This window comes from Pogona vitticeps, chromosome 4, assembly GCF_051106095.1.
Source record: "Pogona vitticeps strain Pit_001003342236 chromosome 4, PviZW2.1, whole genome shotgun sequence".
NCBI classification, from domain to species: domain Eukaryota; kingdom Metazoa; phylum Chordata; class Lepidosauria; order Squamata; family Agamidae; genus Pogona; species Pogona vitticeps.
The window spans coordinates 95,783,455-95,805,540 of NC_135786.1; the positions used below are offsets into that span (position 1 = coordinate 95,783,455).

At 38.7% G+C, this 22,086-nt stretch overlaps 1 protein-coding gene across 1 annotated transcript in view; it reads left to right on the forward strand.

Moving 5' to 3' along the window:
* Nucleotides 1-5,873: 5,873 nt before the first annotated feature.
* Nucleotides 5,874-22,086, forward strand: part of ABCA4 (ATP binding cassette subfamily A member 4) — a 140,153-nt gene continuing 123,940 nt past the window's right edge. The window contains exons 1-5 of the mRNA XM_072997977.2: nucleotides 5,874-6,237; nucleotides 13,041-13,184; nucleotides 16,490-16,583; nucleotides 19,894-20,035; nucleotides 20,712-20,848. Of these exons, the coding sequence (XP_072854078.2) occupies nucleotides 13,119-13,184; nucleotides 16,490-16,583; nucleotides 19,894-20,035; nucleotides 20,712-20,848 (439 nt within the window). The 5' untranslated portion in view covers nucleotides 5,874-6,237; nucleotides 13,041-13,118. The remainder of the gene's footprint in view (nucleotides 6,238-13,040; nucleotides 13,185-16,489; nucleotides 16,584-19,893; nucleotides 20,036-20,711; nucleotides 20,849-22,086) is intronic.

The window sequence follows — 22,086 nt, forward strand, 5'->3', positions numbered from 1 at the left end:
CACTGTTTCCATGTATTCTATAATGGCCTTCATCTAATACAATTTAGAGCTGCTTATATGTTAATATGATATACTGTGTCTAAATACATATACTTCTGTTTCTTAAAAAAACTCTGTACAAAGGACTGTTTTGTTGCACATTAAAATGGCATTAATATTTTGAGAAATGTCAAATAACAAAATATAACAGTAATGCAAACTTATTTTTCTTTTACACAGCTTTTGAAATGGGGAAAAAGGCATGTCAGTCTCGCAGTCCCCATCATGTAGCTGTAAAGTCTAGCTTAACCTGTAGGGATAGTGAAAATTTTAATTGCTTAAGCTTTCTGGTTGGCACTGATTTTTTTTCAGATATAATCTGTATATGTATAAGCATCATAGCAGACAGAATTAAAGGGGGAAAAGGCAGAAAAATGTAAACAAGAGGATATTGTGGCATTTTAGAGACTAAGAAATTTGTTTTAGTGTCAGCTTTTTGTATCAAAATTCACTTCAGATATGAGTCTGAGGAACTGGATTTTGATCACCAAAGCTTACACTGAAACAAAGTTGTTGGTCCTTGAAGTGCCACAATATGCTGTTCTTGTTTCCCCCCCACACACCTTTAATTTTGCCAACACAATGAAGCAGAGTAACATGGCTGCTTCTTTGGAAATACCAGACAGCAGTATTGTTTATTTTCTAAACTTGGCCCACTATGCCGCAGCGTCATCACAAATAGAAACATTGGAATCATACTTTCTGGCACCAGACAGCTTGGCTGGGAAGGATTAAGGTTTCTCGGACATACAAGGAGGTTTAAAAGTAAACTCCTACCGGAACCAAGGGACTGTGATGTAGTAGCCCAGTTATTCCTGTGGGTGTAATTGAAGGTGTGCAGGATAACAGCTGATGTTGCTCACAACATTGTGCACCATCATACTGAAAAAGCACAGTTTATTTCAACATTCTGCATATGTAATGTTATAAGTAAAAAGCCAGTATATCCAAGATAGCTATAACCTTGGGAGAACAAATGCATTATATAGTGCTAATCTGCCATTAATTTCTCCAGAGATAGATGGGCAGTGGCATAGTAGGAAGTGATTGCCTGTCATAATTTATATTGATTCCACGAGGATAGTTTTACCCTACATGTTGTAAAATAGCTACAAGGAAACTTAACAACAAAATCATAGAAATACAACTACACACAACAATAAAAGTAAACAAATAAAAACAGTTGGCAAACATAATAAAACTAGTAATGAACACTGAAAAAACAGGTAAAAGTTGAATAGCTGACACTTCTATACCATTAAAAAAACATGCAATAACAAAAAGAACATTGCAAAGTGTCTGAAAGAAAAGAATGGTACAAATGAACATATCTGAGGAAGAAGATCCATAGTTCAGAGTTCATAGCTGGAAGTCCTCTCTTACTATCTTCTGAGGATGGCAGTACTTACAAGATCTTAATTTATGATCAACTTAAAGTGGAAGACGGAGATAATCTGGTGATTAAAGGAATCACTTTGACTTTAGCCCAGAAGTATATTTGCATCCACTGAAGTTTGTGCAGTACTGGTGTAACATAATCACAACAGTCAGCCTTATTTAGTCATCTGGTTGTTGTGTTCTCTAACATTTAAAGCTTCTGGACTCTTTCCAAAGACAGGTCTATTTGCAAGTAATCCATATTAGATTAGAGTTAGATAACTGTAGCCAGACCGCCTCTTCCTTCCAGAAGGGGCATGAACCAATAACACCACTCAAACTTAGTGGAAGGTACTTTGATCACTTGTGGAAGCTATTTGCAAATCTAGTGGGATTTATGTAAAGAAAGGCATTTGTGCCTTTGATGGGATGAGTGCAATGCTGTGAGAGTGCCTGAAGAATGGCTGTTTTAGTTCTACCTATTAGCCAACATTTTAATCATTTTTTAAAAAACTGAGCTTCTGATTTATTAGTTCTCAATCAATTCATCTCTAATTTCAAGTCCTGGTTTCATCTGTGGATTTAGGGTATCACTGTACTAGCAGCAGGAAGTGAGCTAGTGTGGGCTGCTTGGAAACATTTGGGCTTGATTACAACAATCCAATCAAGTTGACCATTCACATAGAAATGGCCTCAGCCAATATCGTGAAGTGGCTGAATAAGCAAGCCACTTCAGGATATTAGCAAATTAATCATTTCCCCTGCTTGGCAGAGCACAGGGGAAGTAGAAATTTTTTTGATTGTATATAAACTAGTGCTGATGTGCTGCATCACTTACTTTTCTTTGCCTCTTCTTAGAGGACCAATTGAGAAACAGCTTGCAGCTGAAGCCACCATCATGGATTCAACTGTGGGCAGTTTTTCAAACAGACCCTTAAGACAAGGCAAAGAAATATTTTTCAGTTTTTTTAAATAATTGATGTAGTGCATCAGCAATATTTTATAAATTGCTCTCTGGTGAACTGATTAATCCATTTCAAATATTGGGAAATTCAAAGTGGAAGGTTTGCCTTGGATTGGTTGCAGCAATCATATTTGTTGCAATTGATCCAAACCAGAGTGATCCTATTTCCACCAAAAAAGTAGAAGCCCTTTGACAGAAAGGAAATAGGAACACCCTGGGGGCAAGCTGGTGTGCTCTAGCAAAGACATTGTCAGATCACTATCTTTAAGAGTGCACCAGCCCATCCCTACAGCACTCCAAACAGGGGGCTAAACAGCCCATGTAGCCAGCCTCTCAGTTTATTGAAAAGTACGTATTTCCAGTGTTGGTTGGAAAAGGAAGCCTTTCATTATCCTTCCTTCTCTCTTTTGTTATTTAAATATACCTTCTTATAACAACCATTGCAAGCTTTTGCTATTGATTATAATGGGCATACACTTTTACTTGTTACACTTCTGGCATAATCATCCCCTATAACGACTAAAGAAAGGTTGAAATATGCCCAGAAAAATCAGTATTATTTAATACAATATAATGCAGCTTATTTAATACAGATTTTCTGGGTGCATTTTAATTTTTCAAAATGGTTGCTCCAAAAATTGGTTTTGCCAACACAAAGAAGCCTTAAAAATTCTCCAGATGTTTGGCTTTAATGCTTAAAGAGTATATCATTATTTTTCCACTATGTGCTATGCCTATCCTTAAGGAAGGAAGGAAAGGAAGGAAAGGGAAATGGTTAGCAGGAGAAGAGGACTCCAGTAGTAATGGGAGAAATTTTCAAAGCAATTCAGAGGAGAGACTTGCTAGCCCTTATGCCCACTTCCCAAGGTAAGTGGCTTTTCCCTGGTGAAGAGATTACAGATGGAAGGGCATCGGAGGAGCACTACCAGAATCAACATTCACTATGATTCCAGTAGGAATGCAGGTCAAGCACACTTGCTTTGAATACACCACTCGTCTGCAATATCATCTGGGAACATCTGGACTTCAGCAGTTGTCATATAATCTGAATCATGTCCACAAAATACACATAACTATTGGTTTGTGGGATCTACACAAACTAAGGTTGACTGAGATGAATTTTATGCACTTGGAGAAGGCCTACACTATATGTACCTTTAGTGATTATTATTTCCAAAATATGTGACTATATAGACCAACTTTCAGCCAGCTATAGATATCAACAAGTAACACCTTTGCTAATATTTAACATATGCTGAGTTCCAAACGGACATCAGTCTCCATCCAGGAAAAATGCAGGTGTGTTAAATCAATATGAACTGCTGGATAGCTCAGTGACAGGTATCTGGCTGGAGAACCAAAAGTTGGGAGTTTGTTTCCTCACTGTGCCTCCTTGATAGGGGCTGGACTATGGATTATTCATGGGATGCTTTCCAGCTCAGCAGTTCTAAAATTGTGATGATGGTCAGCACCAGAAGTAGCTTTTGTGTGATAGAACTGGTGCCAAAACAGATAAGAGCTATACATAACACGTTTGAGGTATTCTGTGCTATAAACAACCTGTTAATAACTGATGTGCTGACAAAATATATGTTGGCTTTGTATAGTTATCATCCCTATACAAATAAATGGTAGTGACTGCTTTTTCTCCCAATCCTGCTATCTTCCAAAAAGTTGAAGTCTCTGCTTATGCCTTTTATCCAAGTGGATGATTCATAATGGCAATCATATGAAAATGCAGGTTTCTAGCCCCATCCCCTTTAGAAAGGATAAGGGTTTTCTTTTGTAGAGCATGTCTAATTGTGGAGTATGTTTCCTGCAGGGAAATTATGAGTAGCAAACTGTTCACAGGAGACAGATTTGTATAGGACCTGTATCTTTGAAGGAGACTTCTTTGTGAAAATATCCCTTACAGGTCCAGCTTGTTAGGAAGAAGCTGGGGGATCCAGGGTGTCATGCTTCTCTTAAGTGTTTGTTTTATTTAATTATATGCACCTTTTAATTTGTTTCTCTTTAAGATTTTTAGTAAGGACTTACTTCCTTTCCCCAACATTGATGTTGGTGTTCCTAAGTTTTAAAAAGCAGAGACACATTCAAAATAAATTTCAGGTTGAAGCTAAATCATATAAAATCAAATCTATATTTCAAAACATAAATTTAAAGTCCAGATTGACATGCTATTCACTGAAAACATGGACACACTGCAGCACCCAATCCAGCATAAACCAATATACTAGCCAACTTTCTATAATATCATGAATGGTATAGAAGAGGTAAAATGAAGCACAACATTTGTTAGCATTAAGATCTAAGGGATGGAAAGCTCATTTTCCATGCCTAGGTCCAACATTTCAAAGGGTAAACCTCAATCTGTCTAGGTTTGTAGGTGGAAGAATGCAGTGAAAAATTAAAGGAATCAGTTATGTGCTTCTCAAAGTTCCCCCATAGGAAGGCAATTTAAATGGTGCATTCCTTTTTGGCAAAGTGTGAATTTGGGCTAAAAACATCTATCTATGCAACAGATAGTACAGGGACCGACAGAGTAGAATTAGCTTCAAGTATCCCCAGAGTAGGCCACCCCTTTTGGTTCTCATCAACTGGCACTTACAGTCTCAATAATTTGTTCAGTACTGTGAGTAAATGGAATGTTTTATTATTTCTCTTGCCAATGTCTCAGAGGTTCCATTTACTGACAGTTCTGAACAAATAAAAAACAGCATATTGTAGAAAAGGAATGACTGGTTACATGAACAGGCCTTGCCTAACTACATAACTGCACTCTAACTCTAATAGAATACTGAATACTGACTGCAAAAGAACAGGGGAAAGATTCTTAAACAGAGAGGCATGGCTCTCTTGCAAATCAGAGGCAGAGATGGAACAATTGCTTTCTGCTAGACTGATCCACATTCATCCCAGCTTAGAAAGGTCCCTCCCACCAAAAATTCTTAAAAGCAGCATACAACAATTGTTAACAATTCCAACATTCCTCATCAAAAGCCCTCCTCCTCATTCTAGTCTTTCCAGGAAGTCTCCTACAGAACTTTTAAGATATGCTGTTTCCTAGCCTTACACCTATGCATTTGCAGATCCAGATTTTCTTTCTTTGTTGTGCCCCTCTATGCTTTAATACATTTTTCCCATTCCATCCTCAAAAATTTGGGGTTAAACTTAGCTTCGCAGCCTCAGGGCCCCTATTATAATAAGACCCTGGCTTCTTTGAGCAATTTGGTGTAAATCTAGACAACCACTAACAAAGCTGAGATGTTATCCTTATAGACCTGTCATTTGAAGGTTGCCACAAGTGGTAATCAGGAATACGGGTGCCAGTTTCGTATTTATCATACCTTGTGTGCAGTAGTGCTGGCACTATAAGCCACTGCTGTCAGATTTGCATGGTAATTACATTCGATGTACTTATACTGAACCCACCAAGTGCCTCTGAGGCTTTGGCAGAATGCTGGCTTCCATAACTTCCTGACCTAATTCATCCTGACAACTGTTTGTTTCTGTTTTGCTGAAGGGTTTAGAGCTCCAGAAGCGGTAGCCCATAATTTTTATTTCAAGTGCGTAAGTTGAGATTGATGTCACAGAATCTTCTGAGAACTAACTTTTCCCAATATATGTTCCATGCAGTATTTGCTTTTAATGTAATGGTGTTTCAACTCTGAAAACAGAATGGCTCCGCATCAAGCTGGGGATTAAAGCAATCTTCTTACAACTGAGCTGTATTGTTCTGTAACTGCTCACTGCTTCTAAGATGCATTCCTCCGCAGTCTAGTTGGACCTCCTTTCAAAACCTCTTCCAGTTCTCACAAAAATGCAAGGCCTTTGATGGCGATCTCATCGCAAATGAGGTAAGTCGATGACATTTCTAGTTGTATTTGTAACTGAGGTAGGTGATCTTGACACAGATGCAAGACTAGGCGATACTCTTTTATTGGACCACTAAAAATAAAACAATAGCAAGCCGGTGAAATCCACTTTCTCAGGCTCTAAGCACACACCCTTCATGGATGGTGCAGAAAAATTATCCAGATATTGATGTTATATATCTGGCAGAGATGATCAGTTCTTCTTGTGAGGCTTGGCCTCTTACTTATCTTTCTAACAAGGTTTGGCAGTTTTACATCCTGCCTCTTGAGACCAAAATGCTGTGAATTATCTTGTGATTGCCCCCCCACACACACACACACACACATTGCTTACTTGAAACAAGGTTTCCTTTATCTGTGGGGGTAATGTGATCTTTGCTCTTTTTTAAGAAACCCAAATTCTCCACATCATCCAAAACTTCTGTAATTTCGATAGTTCATTCCAGAATGGATATTCTTGGATGAGAACTGTTAAGGTATTGTGAGATTTCTTTAAACAAATAGTGAAACAAAAGACATGTTTGTGTAAAGAGTTACATCACAGTGTTTTATTGTATTTAATCAGCATTCACATAAGGAACAAACTTCTAGAAGGAAAATTTTAATGCTGACATTGATATTTGTTGTTGTTTAGTCGTTAAGTCATGTCCGATTCTTTGTGACCCCGTGGACCAGAGCACACCAGGCCCCCCTGTCTTCCACTGCCTCCCAAAGTTGGGTCAAATTCATGTTGGTAGCTTCAATGACACTGTCCATCCATCTCGTCCTCTGTCATCCCCTTCTCCTCTTGCCTTCACACTTTCCCAACATCAAGGTCTTTTCCAGGGAGTCCTCTCTTCTCATGAGATGGCCAAACTATTGGAGCCTCAGCTTCAGGATCTGTCCTTCCAGTGAGCACTCAGGGTTGATTTCCTTCAGAACAGATAGGTCTGTTCTCTTTGCAGTCCAGGGGACTCTCTCAAGAGTCTCCTCCAGCACCACAGTTCAAAAGCATCAATTCTTTGGCAGTCAGTCTTCTTTATGGTCCAGACATTGATATAGCAGCAAATAGAAATTTCACTTTTTAAAGAGAAAAACAGCTAGCAGGTTTGCTGAAGAGCCCAGGGAATAGATATTGGTTATGCTTTTTTGTATGAGATGCAGTTTATGTTGATGTAGCCGCCTAGAGTGGTCCTGACCCAACCAGATAGGCGGGATATAAATGAAATAAATAAAATAAAATAAATAAACGTAAGAATGACTTCAGTGTAATGGAATCACTATAAGTATACAGTATATTTTGGTCTTTTGGTATAGCAAAAGGGTTCTGATTCCCAAACTGAAAGGTCCTAGTGCTACCAATCTCTACCATTATTCTGTCTTTTCTCCATAATGAACTTCTTTTCGGGGGGGGGGGAGAGAGTTAGCCGAAGCAGTGGAGAAGCATGTGAGAGTTAAAAGGCAGATGACACCTGGAACCTTCATAGAATTCTGGAAATGAGGGAACTGCATGATAAAAGCCTTTTCTGAACCACTCTGTGTGTCCTGTTAACCTGACCTAGTTAAAAGGGATACCATTAGTCCATCAATGAATGTTCTTCCACTGTAAAGGAGCAAGAGTATATTCATTGTACTATATGAGAACATACCTTAATTAATTTTGGGTACCCAATGAGCTTTTGCTACTTTTTCTCCCCTTTTGGAAACTTTAGATCAATAGGTTCACAAATGGTGTCATAAGCTTTTTACAGCAGGGGGAATATTATTGGAGAAACACAAATCGACAGGCTTCCACAGTACAGAGAATTTTTTTAAAAAAATCAGCTACCAACATTTCTTAGTCTCTTCAGTTGTTTAAGGGACACAAAAGGATGGTAATTGCCTTTCCCTGCCTTTGATGCTAGAAAAACTCATCAATGTTAAAAATATGGGTGGCCTTACTATGTAAGCCACCTTTAGTTATACTGTATATGTCAACAGTGGCTGCAGGCACATTTAAAAGCATACAGATATTTCCCTGTGCTGAAAAGGAATGCAGATATGGCTTAATGCATACATGTCCATAGGCATATTTGGCTGGTTAGCAACATCTCCATGATGAGAACAACCTACCCCAGGTCATGAAAATACGATTTTCAAGTTCTATTTTATAAATAGCATGTCCAGTGCTGGCACTGCTTCACCTTCCTCCATGCTGGTCTGATAGTAGACATATTTTTCCTCAACCACGGCTGAAGTGAATGCCTTAAAGAGTGCTATTGTTTACCTTGAAAGACTTTCCCTCACCAGTGATACAGTTTTGCCTCTACATCACTGAAACACAGTTAAAATGATTGGTACAACCAAACCTCAACCAGCCCAAATCATTCACAATCCTAATTGTGTAGTTTTAAACTCTTGCACTTTCTACCTTGCCTGCTAGGAAACACATGATTTCGTGCCAGAGAACTCCATCAAAACCAACTGCATAATTATTCAAGCTCTACTGTCATAGTCTGTGTTTGTTTACCTGTCTGAATACTCTTCATCTATAAAGGCAGTAGCTTTGTCTGGGACCGATCTGAACACGTCTATTAGATTTCACATCTTTACCACCAAATTCCATGCCCTGTATATCTGGCGAGCAAAACCTCCCCATATTTTCCCATAATGCAAATTGAGCCAACTCCAGTGTGGTACCCAAGGGTTATTGTTCTTTCCATGTGGACGCCTGATTTGATTCCCTTCAATTCATATGCTCAAAAAAGGGACCCTCCTACACTAGTTATGCCCAATGCAGTGCTTGCGGCTAGAATATCAGAAAGAAGACAATGGTTAAGTTTTGAAGCCTTTCTGTTAATAGGCCTCTAACCTGGCTTATAGAGATAAAACTTAACACCTACTGGAATGTCCAGTCGTGACAAAGCTACAGATTCTAAGCAATTCCTATTTTAAAACTTTGATTTAGTCATATAAGGTACTATACCACAATATGCAAAATTAACAGTTTTGTACAAAATGAATCATAGCCACCATGATTATTTTTGCACTATGGGGACATTCTAGTCATCATAATAATGAGCAAGTGAGAAGAATTTCTCCCCATCAGATAAGTCATAACTGGTAAAATGAAGGTGATATAACTATTCTGAGCTCTGTGTTTTGTTTGTACAGAGGCCTTCCAGTGGTATTCTGGAGCACTGGAGGTCCACAGCCCACTGAGTGATTAGTTTGTACATTGACAGACTACCTAAAGCACAGAATTGAGTCTTACTATTTATTAGGACCACAAGGATGTTGTAAAAGTAGTATGAACGTTCAGACTTGCCAGGCATGATGGTGATGATACAAATATTTTAAGGGACAGGGAAGATACAAAAGATTCAGAAGGAGGCCTGGTATATTGGTCATGGTGTGTATCTCTCTTCTGATTTTTCATTGCAAATCAAAAGGAAGAAAATTTGTATGGTACTCAAAGTATCCCCCCTCCCCCCAAAACAAAACATTACAGGACTGCAATGGCCATTATAGAATCAGACAAGTGCAATCAAAATACCATTTTACATAAGATGAGATGGGATCATAAAACCATAGGTTTCACCTCATAATTGCCATTGAACACTGGATGTTTAAATATCGCACCAGAGATCTCAGTCTTTCACAACAAACACTTTGTGTAAACAGCTCACAGGTTTCCAGTTGTGTCAATACATGTTTATTGTTTAAATAGTCCAAGATTTTGAGGGCAATAGCCCACAACTGAACTGGTTTTGATTGTACCTTGTTGTATTTAAGGTTAGCTTTGTTTTCGTTGATATCTTGCCTTCCCTGATGAAGATGACACCGGATATTGCCATCGCAAGCTTGGACTATTTAAACAATAAACATGTATTGACAAGACTGGAAATCCGTGAGCTATTTATACATTGCACTACGTGGTGTGAGTGAACAAAAGTGGACTGGAACAGGACATTTCAATCAAATGATTGCAAAGCGTTTTACTCTGGAAATGGCAAATGTAAAAGAATTGACTCTAGAGAAATAGTGAAATGAGAGGTAGCATAAGGATTTAGGGACTACAATACAATGTATGGCCAAATAATATCAGTTAGACTTTGTGAAAAGCCTATAAACATAACCATCATCCAGGTCTGTGCTTCAGCTACAGATGCTGAAGAAGATAAAACGGAAAGCTTTTGTGCAGATGTCCAGGAGGAAATTTATCACACACTAAAACAGGATAAGCTTATAACAATGAGTTATTGGAATGCAAAAGTAGGAATATTGTTGATGAATTTGGCCTAGGAGTCAGAAATGAAGCAGGAAAGCAATTCGTACAATTCCGTCCATGGCAATTACATGCCTCAAGCTAGCTACCAGGCTATGGTACACATGAATGTCACAGGACAGTCAAAAAAGAAGTCAAAAAGACTATAAAACTGGAAGCAGAAAAAAAATCTTATGTATGGATCTGTGACTAGATACCAAGGCCAAGATCATCCGTAATACAGTATTCCCAATTATGATGTATGAATATGAAAGCTACACAATGAAGAAAACTGGCAGTGCAAAAAAAAAAAAAAGACTAATTTGAAATATGGTGTTTACCCTGAGGAAAGCAGAAGTGACTAAACTGAGCTTATACTTTTGACATAACGTAAGAAGACAACATTTCCTTGAAACAATGAATAGTGCTAGAAAAAGTTGAAGGCATAGGAAAAGGGGAACGCCAAACATGAGATGGATTGAGTCAGTAAAGTTAGCCATTACTTCTATTTTGCCAGACTTGAGCTGTGCTGTTAGCTATAGGTGCTTCTGATGCTCATTTATTGATAAGGGCCACCATAAGTCAGAAATGTGACAGTATATAAGCTTACATTCCATTGCATATGTGGCTAAAAAGCAGGTGTTAGGTCTTCAAGCTTTGAAATGATAACAAGAAACATTATCTTGTCAGTGAACAATAGCTATAAGAAAGAGGTTGCCAGAAGAAAAAGGGGTGGGGGATGTACTATAAGAAAGATATCATGGAACTGTATAGTAGACATAGCTACCATATTATAATTTTAAAAAACACACCTCTCAACCTAGCCTGGATTCAAGTTATGGTCCCTTCAGGTAAGACCAACAACAGGAGACATCTTAAGAAAGTACACAAATAAATGAAATAAAATGTGACATTTTAAAAAATGCTATGCGGTCTTCCAAATGTATGCTTAGCATATTAAAAATATGAAGATGGCTACTGTGATAAAATTAGGCAAGGCCTTGAATTCAAATCTCTAGTGACTGCTCATTATATGTGGCTTGGTCTCATTTATAATCATGTGTGTTTAGTTAAGCTTAGAAATTCGCCCACAGCAAAATTAGGTCACAGAAACAGCCTATGCAGTTGACAATACCAAGAACCTGTTCACCATTTCTCCAAATGAGATTTATAATTTAATTAGCAAAGATCTTGCTCCATCTAATCCATAAATCGGATGTGGCCACAGCCTGCCAGTAGAGAAAGCATAATTTCTAAATGTATATTTACCTTTGAGTTGCTAACCACACAGTCCTGTGCATGTCTGGTCAGACATAAACCTCAATGAGTGCATAGGTATTTACTCCCAGGATTGCAGCTGAGCAATGCAACTCTATATGTATTCACTTACTTGGAAGTCAGATTCCGTAGGGCCTTTATCTGAGTAGGCCTGAGTAAATTGTTGGTATCTGATGTCATGTCAATTTATTCATATGATTTATGGATTTTATAGAAGAGAGACCTTTTTTTAATCTCCCTGTCATTGTTTACTTCTATTTCTTTCAATTTCATGTGGTAATAAAGTGTATCAAAATATGTTGAGCAGCATACTTCAAAAATCTTTTTTATTGGACAATAAAGAGTCAATCATCCACAAAAGTCAGGGGATTATGGAAGAAGTTCAAAAATGGACAGCTGCGGCAGTCATTGCCTCAGTAAAGGTCTGACTACATTGGAAAGCTGAATCAGAACTATTCAGCTTTGCTATGATTTGCTTTGCAACCTAGATAATGTTTCAAATCGCAATAAATACTCACACAGGTGCTGTGGATTGATTGAGAAGTTCACCTTTCCCACTGGATGTGGTACAAGTTGCATTCCAGCTCACAGCCCCACTTCTTTCCTTCCCTCCTCTGGTCTCACTTCTGCCAATCCTTCCTTCCTTTGGTCCTGCCCCTGCTTATTTTTTTAGGGTTCACTGTGAAGCCACTTTCTCATTTAATGCTTCAGACTACTACTTTTATAAACTATTTTCTACAGAAAAAATAATACATAAAGGTACTTCACAGTCTACGAGTATAGAACAAGAGTTTGAACAGTAATTTTGCAAAATACAGTACATCATAATCCACACTTTAAAATTATTCCATAACAGGGATCACCACTTCCCCTGCCTCTCAGACACTCTTTTCCTTTACTTTCAAGGAATGCAAGCAGGTCACATATAATTTTAAACTATTGGTATGATAAACTGTGATAAACAGGCATTTGGGGGAAAAGAACACAGGACCAAGCCACAGTTCTTGAAGTCATGATTTAAACAAACTAGAGCTAATATACCACCAAGAAATATTGGCTTCTAATTATGGTTTGGGATTGGCTTGCTGCATTAGATCATGGTTTATTATGCAGGATAGCTTCAGAACCAGAATTCAACAAACCACAACTTGGTCTATTGTGACATGTGGGTCTAGCCATAACCAAATTACAACTACTAGGTAGCAGAGGTTTAACATAGAGCAGAATTTAACATATATGCATCCATATAAAAATATCTGCTCATAATTTTATTTCTTGTCAGGATTCAGCTATATGTGAGCAGATTACAGTGAAGAGTTTTCGCCCTGCAAGTGTGGAATGCTGCCTATGCGTAAGAAGAATGAGGTTCCTCAGACAGGTCAGGCTTCTGCTATGGAAAAACTGGATACTTAGAAAACGACAGAAGGTAAGCCACTGGCGTGTGTTAGTATGCCCACATGCTTACCTTCCCATTGGGAAATACTGCTAATTTGCTCAGGTAGTTGGTACATTTTGTGGGCTTTTACACTCGGATTAGCAGCATTGTTTCATTTTGATCAAATTCTCCTTTCATGGAGTGAATGTCATAATAATGTCCTTCGTGCTCGTTATTTGAGAAAAAGAAACAGCAATTTACTTGACATGTTATTATTAGAAGCCCCTGTGAAGAAAAGAAATTAATCCATGTTACCCAGCCTCACCAAAAGGGAAAACTACAAACAAGGTTCACTTCCTCTTGAGACCCAGCTATACTTAGATGTGAATCCAACAGAACATGGTACTAAAGAGATAAAAATATGCAGTGAACTTTTGCTACAGGAAGCAACTGTCCATAATATTGAAATATTTTCATGTGATTCATTTCTTCAAAGGGCAGGAACACACAATGCAGGCGCCATCCAAGTCATACACGATGTGTTTGGGAGGGTGTGGGAGAAACTAGAGGACAATGATTAATGTGTAAACCCCTCTCTTAGGAGTATATAGAGATACGCGTGTTCTGATCCAACAAGAGAAATAAATGCACACAGGCTGTTTGTACGTTGAAGCTCATCTACAGTTAATGTTTTATATTCAACCGAATCTCTCTGAACTTGCTATCCATACCTTCTGATAGTAATCCAGGTTCTCATCAATAGTCACTAGCAATTCTACATAATGGTTCTGTATAGCTAGACTTGATCCAGAACCACCATAATGTATAGCAGGGGAGGGACAACAGCCAGCAGTCTGGGGATCACACACATGCCCATCCTTGAATCTTGGGAAGGCCATACCTGTTAACAGGAGCCTTGGTTTTCCAAAATAATCTTAAACCCCTTTGCATTATTTAGCAGGAAACAATTTTTAAAATAAAAAATTCTGAGCCAAAAATACATAAAACCTGTGTGTGTGTGTGTGTGTGTGTGTGTGTGTGTGTGTGTGTGTGTGTGTGGATTGCTGAGGGGTGCCATATCACTATGCTTAGAGGCTCCATGTAGAAGTTGGAGATTAGATCCTGTGCTTGGCATCTTCAGAACTTCGAAAGTTACGTTAGCATATAAGCATTGACATTACCTAAAAAAACACAACTTGTTATTTTATACATTGCTTTACTGACAGGTTAATTTAATTCATTTTAATTTAAAAATTTTCAAAATAGATTAAGTGGCTCCAAAAATAATTTTTTGGAATAACAGGCAAAGACATTTGGGTTGCCATATTTATCTACATGTTAAGCAGATCCTGGGCCCATTTACACAGATTCTGAGCCCATACAGTTTCTGCCTGTCTGCTGGTGGGCAAGCATTCTGTTGGCTTGGTATCTTCAGCGCCCTCCAACCCTGGCCTGTACCACTTCGATGGCAGCACAAGAGTGGTCAACAGTCCAGCCCGGGGCATATTTACTACAAACTTACATTCCACTGTCTTCATTTTCACATTCACTTCTGAGTCAGTATAACTGAAAACCTGACTTGACATCATGCACTAAGTATTCGATGTGTGGGCCTCAATGTAACCACATCTATGTGGAGAGGTGTGCAGTGGAGTCCCTCAGGGTTCTGTCTTGGGCCCAGTGCTCTTCAACATCTTCATAAATGACCTGGATGAGGGGATTGAAGGAGCATTCATCAAATTTGCTGATGACACAAAGCTAGGAGGAATTGCTAATACTTTGGAAGACAGGCTCAACATTCAGAAGGATCTAGACAGACTTGACCACTGGGCCCTATCCAATAAGATGCAGTTTGGTGGCAGGAAGAGTAAGGTCCTGCACTTAGGCAGGAGAAACCAGATGCACAGGTACAAGATAGGTGGTATCTGGCTTGACAGTAGTACCTGTGAGGGGGATTTAGGTGTCCTGTGGACCACCACCTAAGGATGAGTCAGCAGTGTGCTGCAGCTGCCAAGAAAGCCAACACAGTTCTAGGGTGCATCAAGGGGGGGGGGTAGCATCAAGATCACAGGAAGTGATAGTACCAGTCTATACCGCACTGGTGTGACCGCACTTGAAGTGCTGTGTTCAGCTCTGGTCACCACAATACGAAATAGACACTGAGGGCCTGGAAGGGGTGCAGAGAAGAGCAACAAAGATGATACAGGCATTGGAGGCTAAATCCTATGAAGAACAACTAAAAGAACGAGGTATGTTTAGCTTAAGGAAGAGAAGACTGAGAGAAGACATGATAGCAGTCTTCCAATATCTGAAGGGTTGCCACAGGGAAGAGGGCATCTATTTATTCTCCATTGAGCCTGAGGGTAGGACAAGAACCAATGGGTGGAAACTCGTCAGAGGGAAATCCAACCTGGAAATAAGGAGGAATTTCCTGATGGTGAAAACCATTAAGCAGTGGAACAGCTTGCCTCCCAATGTATGAAGTCCAGGATGGTATGAGGTCTCCTGCCTTGGGCAGGGGGTTGGACTAGAAGACCTCCAAGGTCTCTTCCAACCCTACGATGATTCTATGCATAGGATTTCAGCTTTAGCTGGGTTTATTTCTGAGTAAAGTGCATAGGAACAGGCTTCCTCTGTGTTGTGGATGACGAACCTTTGCTGTTCCATGTCAGCATCCCATCAGCTCCATCCAGCATGATCAATAGCAATGGGTTTTGAAAATTGTAGCCCAAACATCTAGAGTGCCAGAGGTTCACTCCTCCTCCTCCATAGCATGGGGAGGGCAGTTAACTCAAAAAACAAAACATCTGGTTTGCATACAGGAGATACTAAGACAAATCTTTGGTAATGCTGAGAGACAACCTTCTAATAAAGGGCAGGATGTGACCAACTGTCTAGGGAAAGTCTGAATAACCTTGGAATAGGATGGTGGGGTGGAGAGTGTTGGGAAGGAAACTCTTTCTCTCCCTGTATTTCAAAGTGTTCAAAAGCCTTGTGAATAATGGGATGTCCCCTTTAAATGCACGTTGGAGCTCCAGATAAATATTTTTGTTGGGACTCTGGCCAGGTTGGGAGAGAGAGTTACATTCTTTCTTCCCACTCTATAGGGCCCCAAGGTTTCTCTTGCTTCTCCTTGGCTGCTGATTACATACTAAAACCGATATGGCCCATATAGCATCTGGTCACCAGGAAAGAGGGAACCAGCCGTCCCCAGAGCAGACCAAACCAGGGACAAATCCCGGTGTGATCACACTCTTAACTGTCATGGCATCCTATCACTCATTTGCTCTAGCTAAATTTAATTTAGTGTAAATAATACAGTACATCCCACTTTTTTTCTCTTTCCTGTTTTCCAGCTTCGTCTTTTGGTTGAACTTCTATGGCCTTTGTCCTTATTTCTCGTCCTAGTCTGGCTGAGGAGTATTAATCCACTCTATCGCCAGCATGAATGTAAGTGCATCATTAGTAAGTAAAATGTGATTTTGAAGAACAAAGTCCTCCTTACTTAGCTGTTCTCTCAGAAATTAGCTTTATTCCTGTGGTAGCTTGACAGGAAAGGAAATCAAGCACACCTTTTGAATGCACAACTAATTCTCAAGTTCAGACTTAACATGAATAGGAGATATGTGTGTGCGTGCGCGCCATCATCCTGCATCTCACTAGTAATGATGTGTAGCAGGAAAAGCATATGATGTGACACCATTTAGTTTATTTGCTGTTGTTTAACAAAGTAGTGAAAATTCAGTTGCTAACCCGATGAGAGTGCAAATATATAGTATGTTTTAACACTTTTCCCCAACTACCTGTTTTAGAGGAGCTCATGAATCTCCCCATAAAGTGTAGTTTAGGCTTCAATAGCTGCACGTTTACTAGTTATTGAAGTGCATGTTAAAGTAGCATGAGACACTGTTACCTTTCTGGTAAAATGATTATATGTTTCTCTGGAATTCCAGTTATTTTTTACTCCAGTACACTAGGCTTACTGACTAACATGGCTGTACAAACTTGGAAAAAATTTACTTTATCAACTACATTTCCCAGAAACCCCCAGGCACATGCTCCTAAACTCTTAGCCTTTACTACTTACACATGGCAAAGTTTCTTGCCATTTAATGCATGACAGAAGAGGAAGAAAGATCATCTTGGATTTTTGACTATGCACTGATTGATGAAAAATTATTTATGCATATGTGTGTATAGTCTTTATTTATTCAAACCACATTTTCTTGTGCTGTTGCTTTTATTGCTGTTGCTTTTATTGATACTGTTTTCATCTGCTTTAGTTAGCTTCAAAAATGGATTTTTCCAATTATTACAGCTGAAATAACATTCTGCTCAGTCTTCAAAATTAATGTTTAGTATTGTGACTCCCTCCAGGGGAGAAGGAATCATCCCTATTTTTCTCTGCCCTTCATTTTTTTAGAGCAATCCATTTTAATTATTTAAAGATTTTACTTTTGAAATTTACTGTGTATATTTTTGAATAACTTAAATCTTGCTAATGAATATATGCCAGTAACTCCAAATTCCTGATTGTGTGGAACACCAACTGTGTTAATCCAAATTTGATGTAGCTTCTCCCCAGTCCTTCCTTTCACCATCAAGTGGAAGGTCAGGGCGGAAGAGGCAGGACTAGAGAACAGGTACCCCTATTTAACGGTTTCTGAACATCTCCTAAACTTCCAAAAGTCAGTAGAAACTCTAATTGGTAATGCTACACAAAACCATTCATCTAAATTAATTAACATTAAAATTAATTAAACATTTCCTATTACTTCAGATGAGAAGTACAGAACTGCAAGTTTGAATATTCTCCCATGCAAACACTATGAAATAAACACATACACCCTTGATTGTGGAAAGCTAGCATGTCGAAGAGAAACCTATGCTAAAATATTTCCTTCTGTCCTCTAGCTTTTTACAAGCAGGAAGCTCAATTGATTATGTGAATTGACATGACATTAAGTTAAGTGGAGTTACAATCTTGGTTTGTGAAGATACTGACTGTAAATAATTAATTTACAGTCAGTAAGCTAACAACTTTGTTAAATAGATTCAGAATCGCACTTAACCTTGGAAAACAATCACACATTCCGGTCCAAAGAACATATTCAGAGAAATCTGGTTCTAGAAAGCGTGCTCCTTCAACCCAGTAAGAAAGAAATAAGAAGTAATTGTGAGAGCAAATTAAAAGGAAAAGCACAATTGTGTCTAGATTATAAACAATGATTTTCTTTGCATTTATAATGCTGTATTAATGAATAACTAAGCAGATTGCATAACTGGGAAGATAACACTGCAAGAGCATGAAAACCTCATTTCTTCCCCCCTCTCATTACATAGCTTCTTTATCCCATCTTGGATCCTGTTTTCTTTATTGATTTTTCTGCTCTTATCATCAAAGTTATTTCAATGCTGTTTTTATCTTTATATTTTGTAAGTCACCCAGAGTAGATTCCCGAATCTAGATGGGTGGGGTAAAAATGGAACAAATAAATAAATAAATAAATTTATCTGAATGTGTGGAAAACAAGAAAGTTACTACTTATTCTAGGGAATACTTTGTGATAGGAAAGATTATAGGAATCCTAGTTCTGTCTGACTAAGGCTGTAGTGCAGGAAGTCACTCCTTCCACTAGCCTTTCCAGAAGAAAACCAGAGAGTGTGGGAAGAACAAATACATTAGGCCAACAATCCTAGGAGTATCAGGACATGGTTACACCTGGAAAAAGAACCATAGTTTAATCAATTTTAGCATGTTTCAAATTGAAGTTTAAAAAAAAGGTGAATACACAATGCACATGGAAGGGCGGATTATTTTAATAGAGAATTAATCTTCTGCCAGAGGGTAATTTATTTTAATTCAGATGTTGAATCAATTTAATTCCTAGTGATTGCCATATGTGAATGCGTCTGTTAGCATAGGTTTTTCACCAATTGATTTAGTCCGTCTTTTTGAATGCCTTTTACAAATGTATCATATTAGACTATTGTGTCCTGTATTTTGAATGTTTTCCCTCTAGTCTTCTACTTTATCATTGTATTACTTAATCACTGATTCACAATTCGCTCCACAAGAAAGAATTATTCATTTGAGATTGTGGGAGGGAAGGGGGAGGGGAGAAGAAAAAGAGGAGGGGAGGGGAGGGGAGGGGGGAGAACAAGAAGGAAGAGGGGAAGTTTCACTTGCAATGTAGCTTTGAATCTTTTTTCCCCTCCTTTCCTGCCTCTCTCCTCTCTGCCCCCTTCCTCCAGTCAGTGATGTTATGAAGCCAGCAAGCTGTTCTTTTTTTGAAAATAATATCATTCTACCGCTATGTCACTTCGAAATATTAAACAACAACAAAAAGAGATTACCACATAGGAGATTTAAATTAACAATGGCTTGGGGGAGATCCCACATAAAATCATATGGATCCATGAGGATCCATGCCTAGGATCCGTGCTATGTAAGCATACTGTTCCTCTGACAAAGTTCTTTAAATGTTTAATTTTTCTTTATCCTATAAAGTTTTAGCTAGCATGTTCACACTTTATTTCCCTTCATCTAATTAAGTGGGATATAAAGTTCTAGAATAAATTAAAAAATCACAACAAGACAAACAGATCACAATCAAGCAGCATTCAACACAAGTAATCCAAGATCATAAACATGTGATCACTGCAGTTTCTTTATACATAAATACGAACCAGTTCTTAGAAGTCATTCTACTATGTTAACATTTCATGTTCTGGTTTTTGTTGTTGTTCTTGTATGAAGGTCACTTCCCAAATAAGGCAATGCCTTCTGCAGGGACACTGCCGTGGCTACAGGGCATCTTCTGTAACATGAACAATCCTTGCTTCAGAAGTCCTACACGTGGAGAATCCCCTGGCGTTGTGTCAAACTACAATAATTCCATGTAAGCAGAGAGAGACTTTTATTACCTCAGCAAAAGAGCAACAGACTTGTGCCCTGTCATTCTAGATTTGTAAGAGGGCTCAGCTGACTCCGCTGCAAGAGGAGAAGAGACATTCATAGGATAATGATGATTATGATGGTTATGATTTTGCCTCAGGTGCTAAAGAAATTTGATTGATCTTCAGCATGATTCACCTTGACACTGCACATTGAGGATGGGAAGAGTTGTCATATACTGTAGTATTCTGTCTCGGGCAGCAAAATAACTTGGGCTGGCCCTGTATGTATCTGATAGGCAATCATAGCCCCAGATGATCCCAACCTTTGGGCAAATGGTGTTTCACTCAGATATTCTCAAGGAATTTGTTGATTTAATGAATTTTATAGCATACCTACAGCACATAATTTGGTCCTCTAACAATTTTGTTTGGTTGCTGCTCCTGGCCTGGGCTTATTGGCTGCATTGTTTAGTTTGTTTCATCTAATGCTTCATAACCAATTGGAGCATGATTTTGGAAAAATTTCTTTTTTTTTCCGTACAACTCCTACAATTGCCTAACCAGCACAGTGGCAGCTAAAGCTGGAAGCTTAAAAACTGTTTTTTTTTTTTTAAAAAAAGGCTTATAAAATATAGTTATGACAGCCAATTAATAGTTTTCTTTCCCACCCTTTTTCAGTTTAGCACGATTATACCAAGACGCTCAAGACCTCTTACTGAGAACCCATGAAGCAGACCTGGGCAAACTCTGGGAAGAATTGCGCACCCTGTCCCAGTTTATGGAAACTATTAGGACAAATCCTGAAAGGATTGCAGGTAATAATAACCTGCTTTGTTCTCTGTCTTTTAAAATGCTGTTTTAATTCCCTGCTTAAAAGATAAGCAGTAACCACACCATATCAACTTGATTAACCTGTGTACTGAAGATTTTTCTGTCTGTGCATTTTGGACTTCCACATTACGACTCCAACAGAGGGCAAGTCCCTGATATTTTGCTGTCTTAGAGGAAGAAACAAAATGGCACCTCTCCCTCCATTCCATGTGCAAATGGTGACTGAATGGGTACTTGAATCTTAGTTTATCAGATCTGGAAGGGCAGTACTGTCCGTGGGAGCTGAGGCAGCAGGCTAGCTTATGGGATATAGTCAGGCTGTGTGGTATTTACATACCAACCAGCATTCTCTATCTGCTTGCTTATCATTGTGTCCCGGAAAAGGCTACAGCTTTTCTTTTCCCTCCATGCCTTCTAAAATTCGGAGAGAATTCTCAGATTAGGCTGAGGCTAATGCTGAGATTGGCGTACCTCAGCCCATTGAATTCCAACTGTGTTGGAATGCCACCCATTCTCCAGCCCAAACAATCACAACAGTTTCCACTGTTGTATGTTTATTTTAAATGTAATAATTATTTCTAAATGTGTGTCTATACACGTAGGCCACAGTTTTCTTGGGGAAAAACAACACAGAACAGTAATTCTGCAAGTGGCTCTCCTTGCTAGCAGGATGCATGTTGCACAGGTACATCACAAAAAGACAAGAGTCACTGGAAAAGGTAATAGTGGTGAGAAAAGTTGAAGGAAACAGGAAAAGAGGAAGACTAAATAAGAGATGGATTGACTCAGTAAAGAAAACCACAGCATTGAGTTTGCAAGAATGGAGCAGGACTGTTGATGACAGGACTTTTTCAAGGTCACTGATTCATAAAGTCACCATGAGTGGGAAGGAACTTGACATAACATAACAACTGCTGCATTACTGGCCATGCACTGGTTGTGAAATCAGTTGCAACTAATCAGTTGCAACTAATTCTCAACCAATGTGTGACTGGTCATGCAATAAATATCTTATCAAAAGGACAAACCACCTGCATAATTACCAAGCACATAGAGGATTTTTCCCAAGAGGATCCAGCCTATAGTCACATGTTCATCCTTTATCGAGGGAAAATACAACCTCACTTTTCAATAATGTAAAACTAGAAACTAAATAGATTGCTTCTGTACAAATAGGAAATGCTTACATATTTTGTTCTGCTAGGTAGTTAAGAAAGATGAC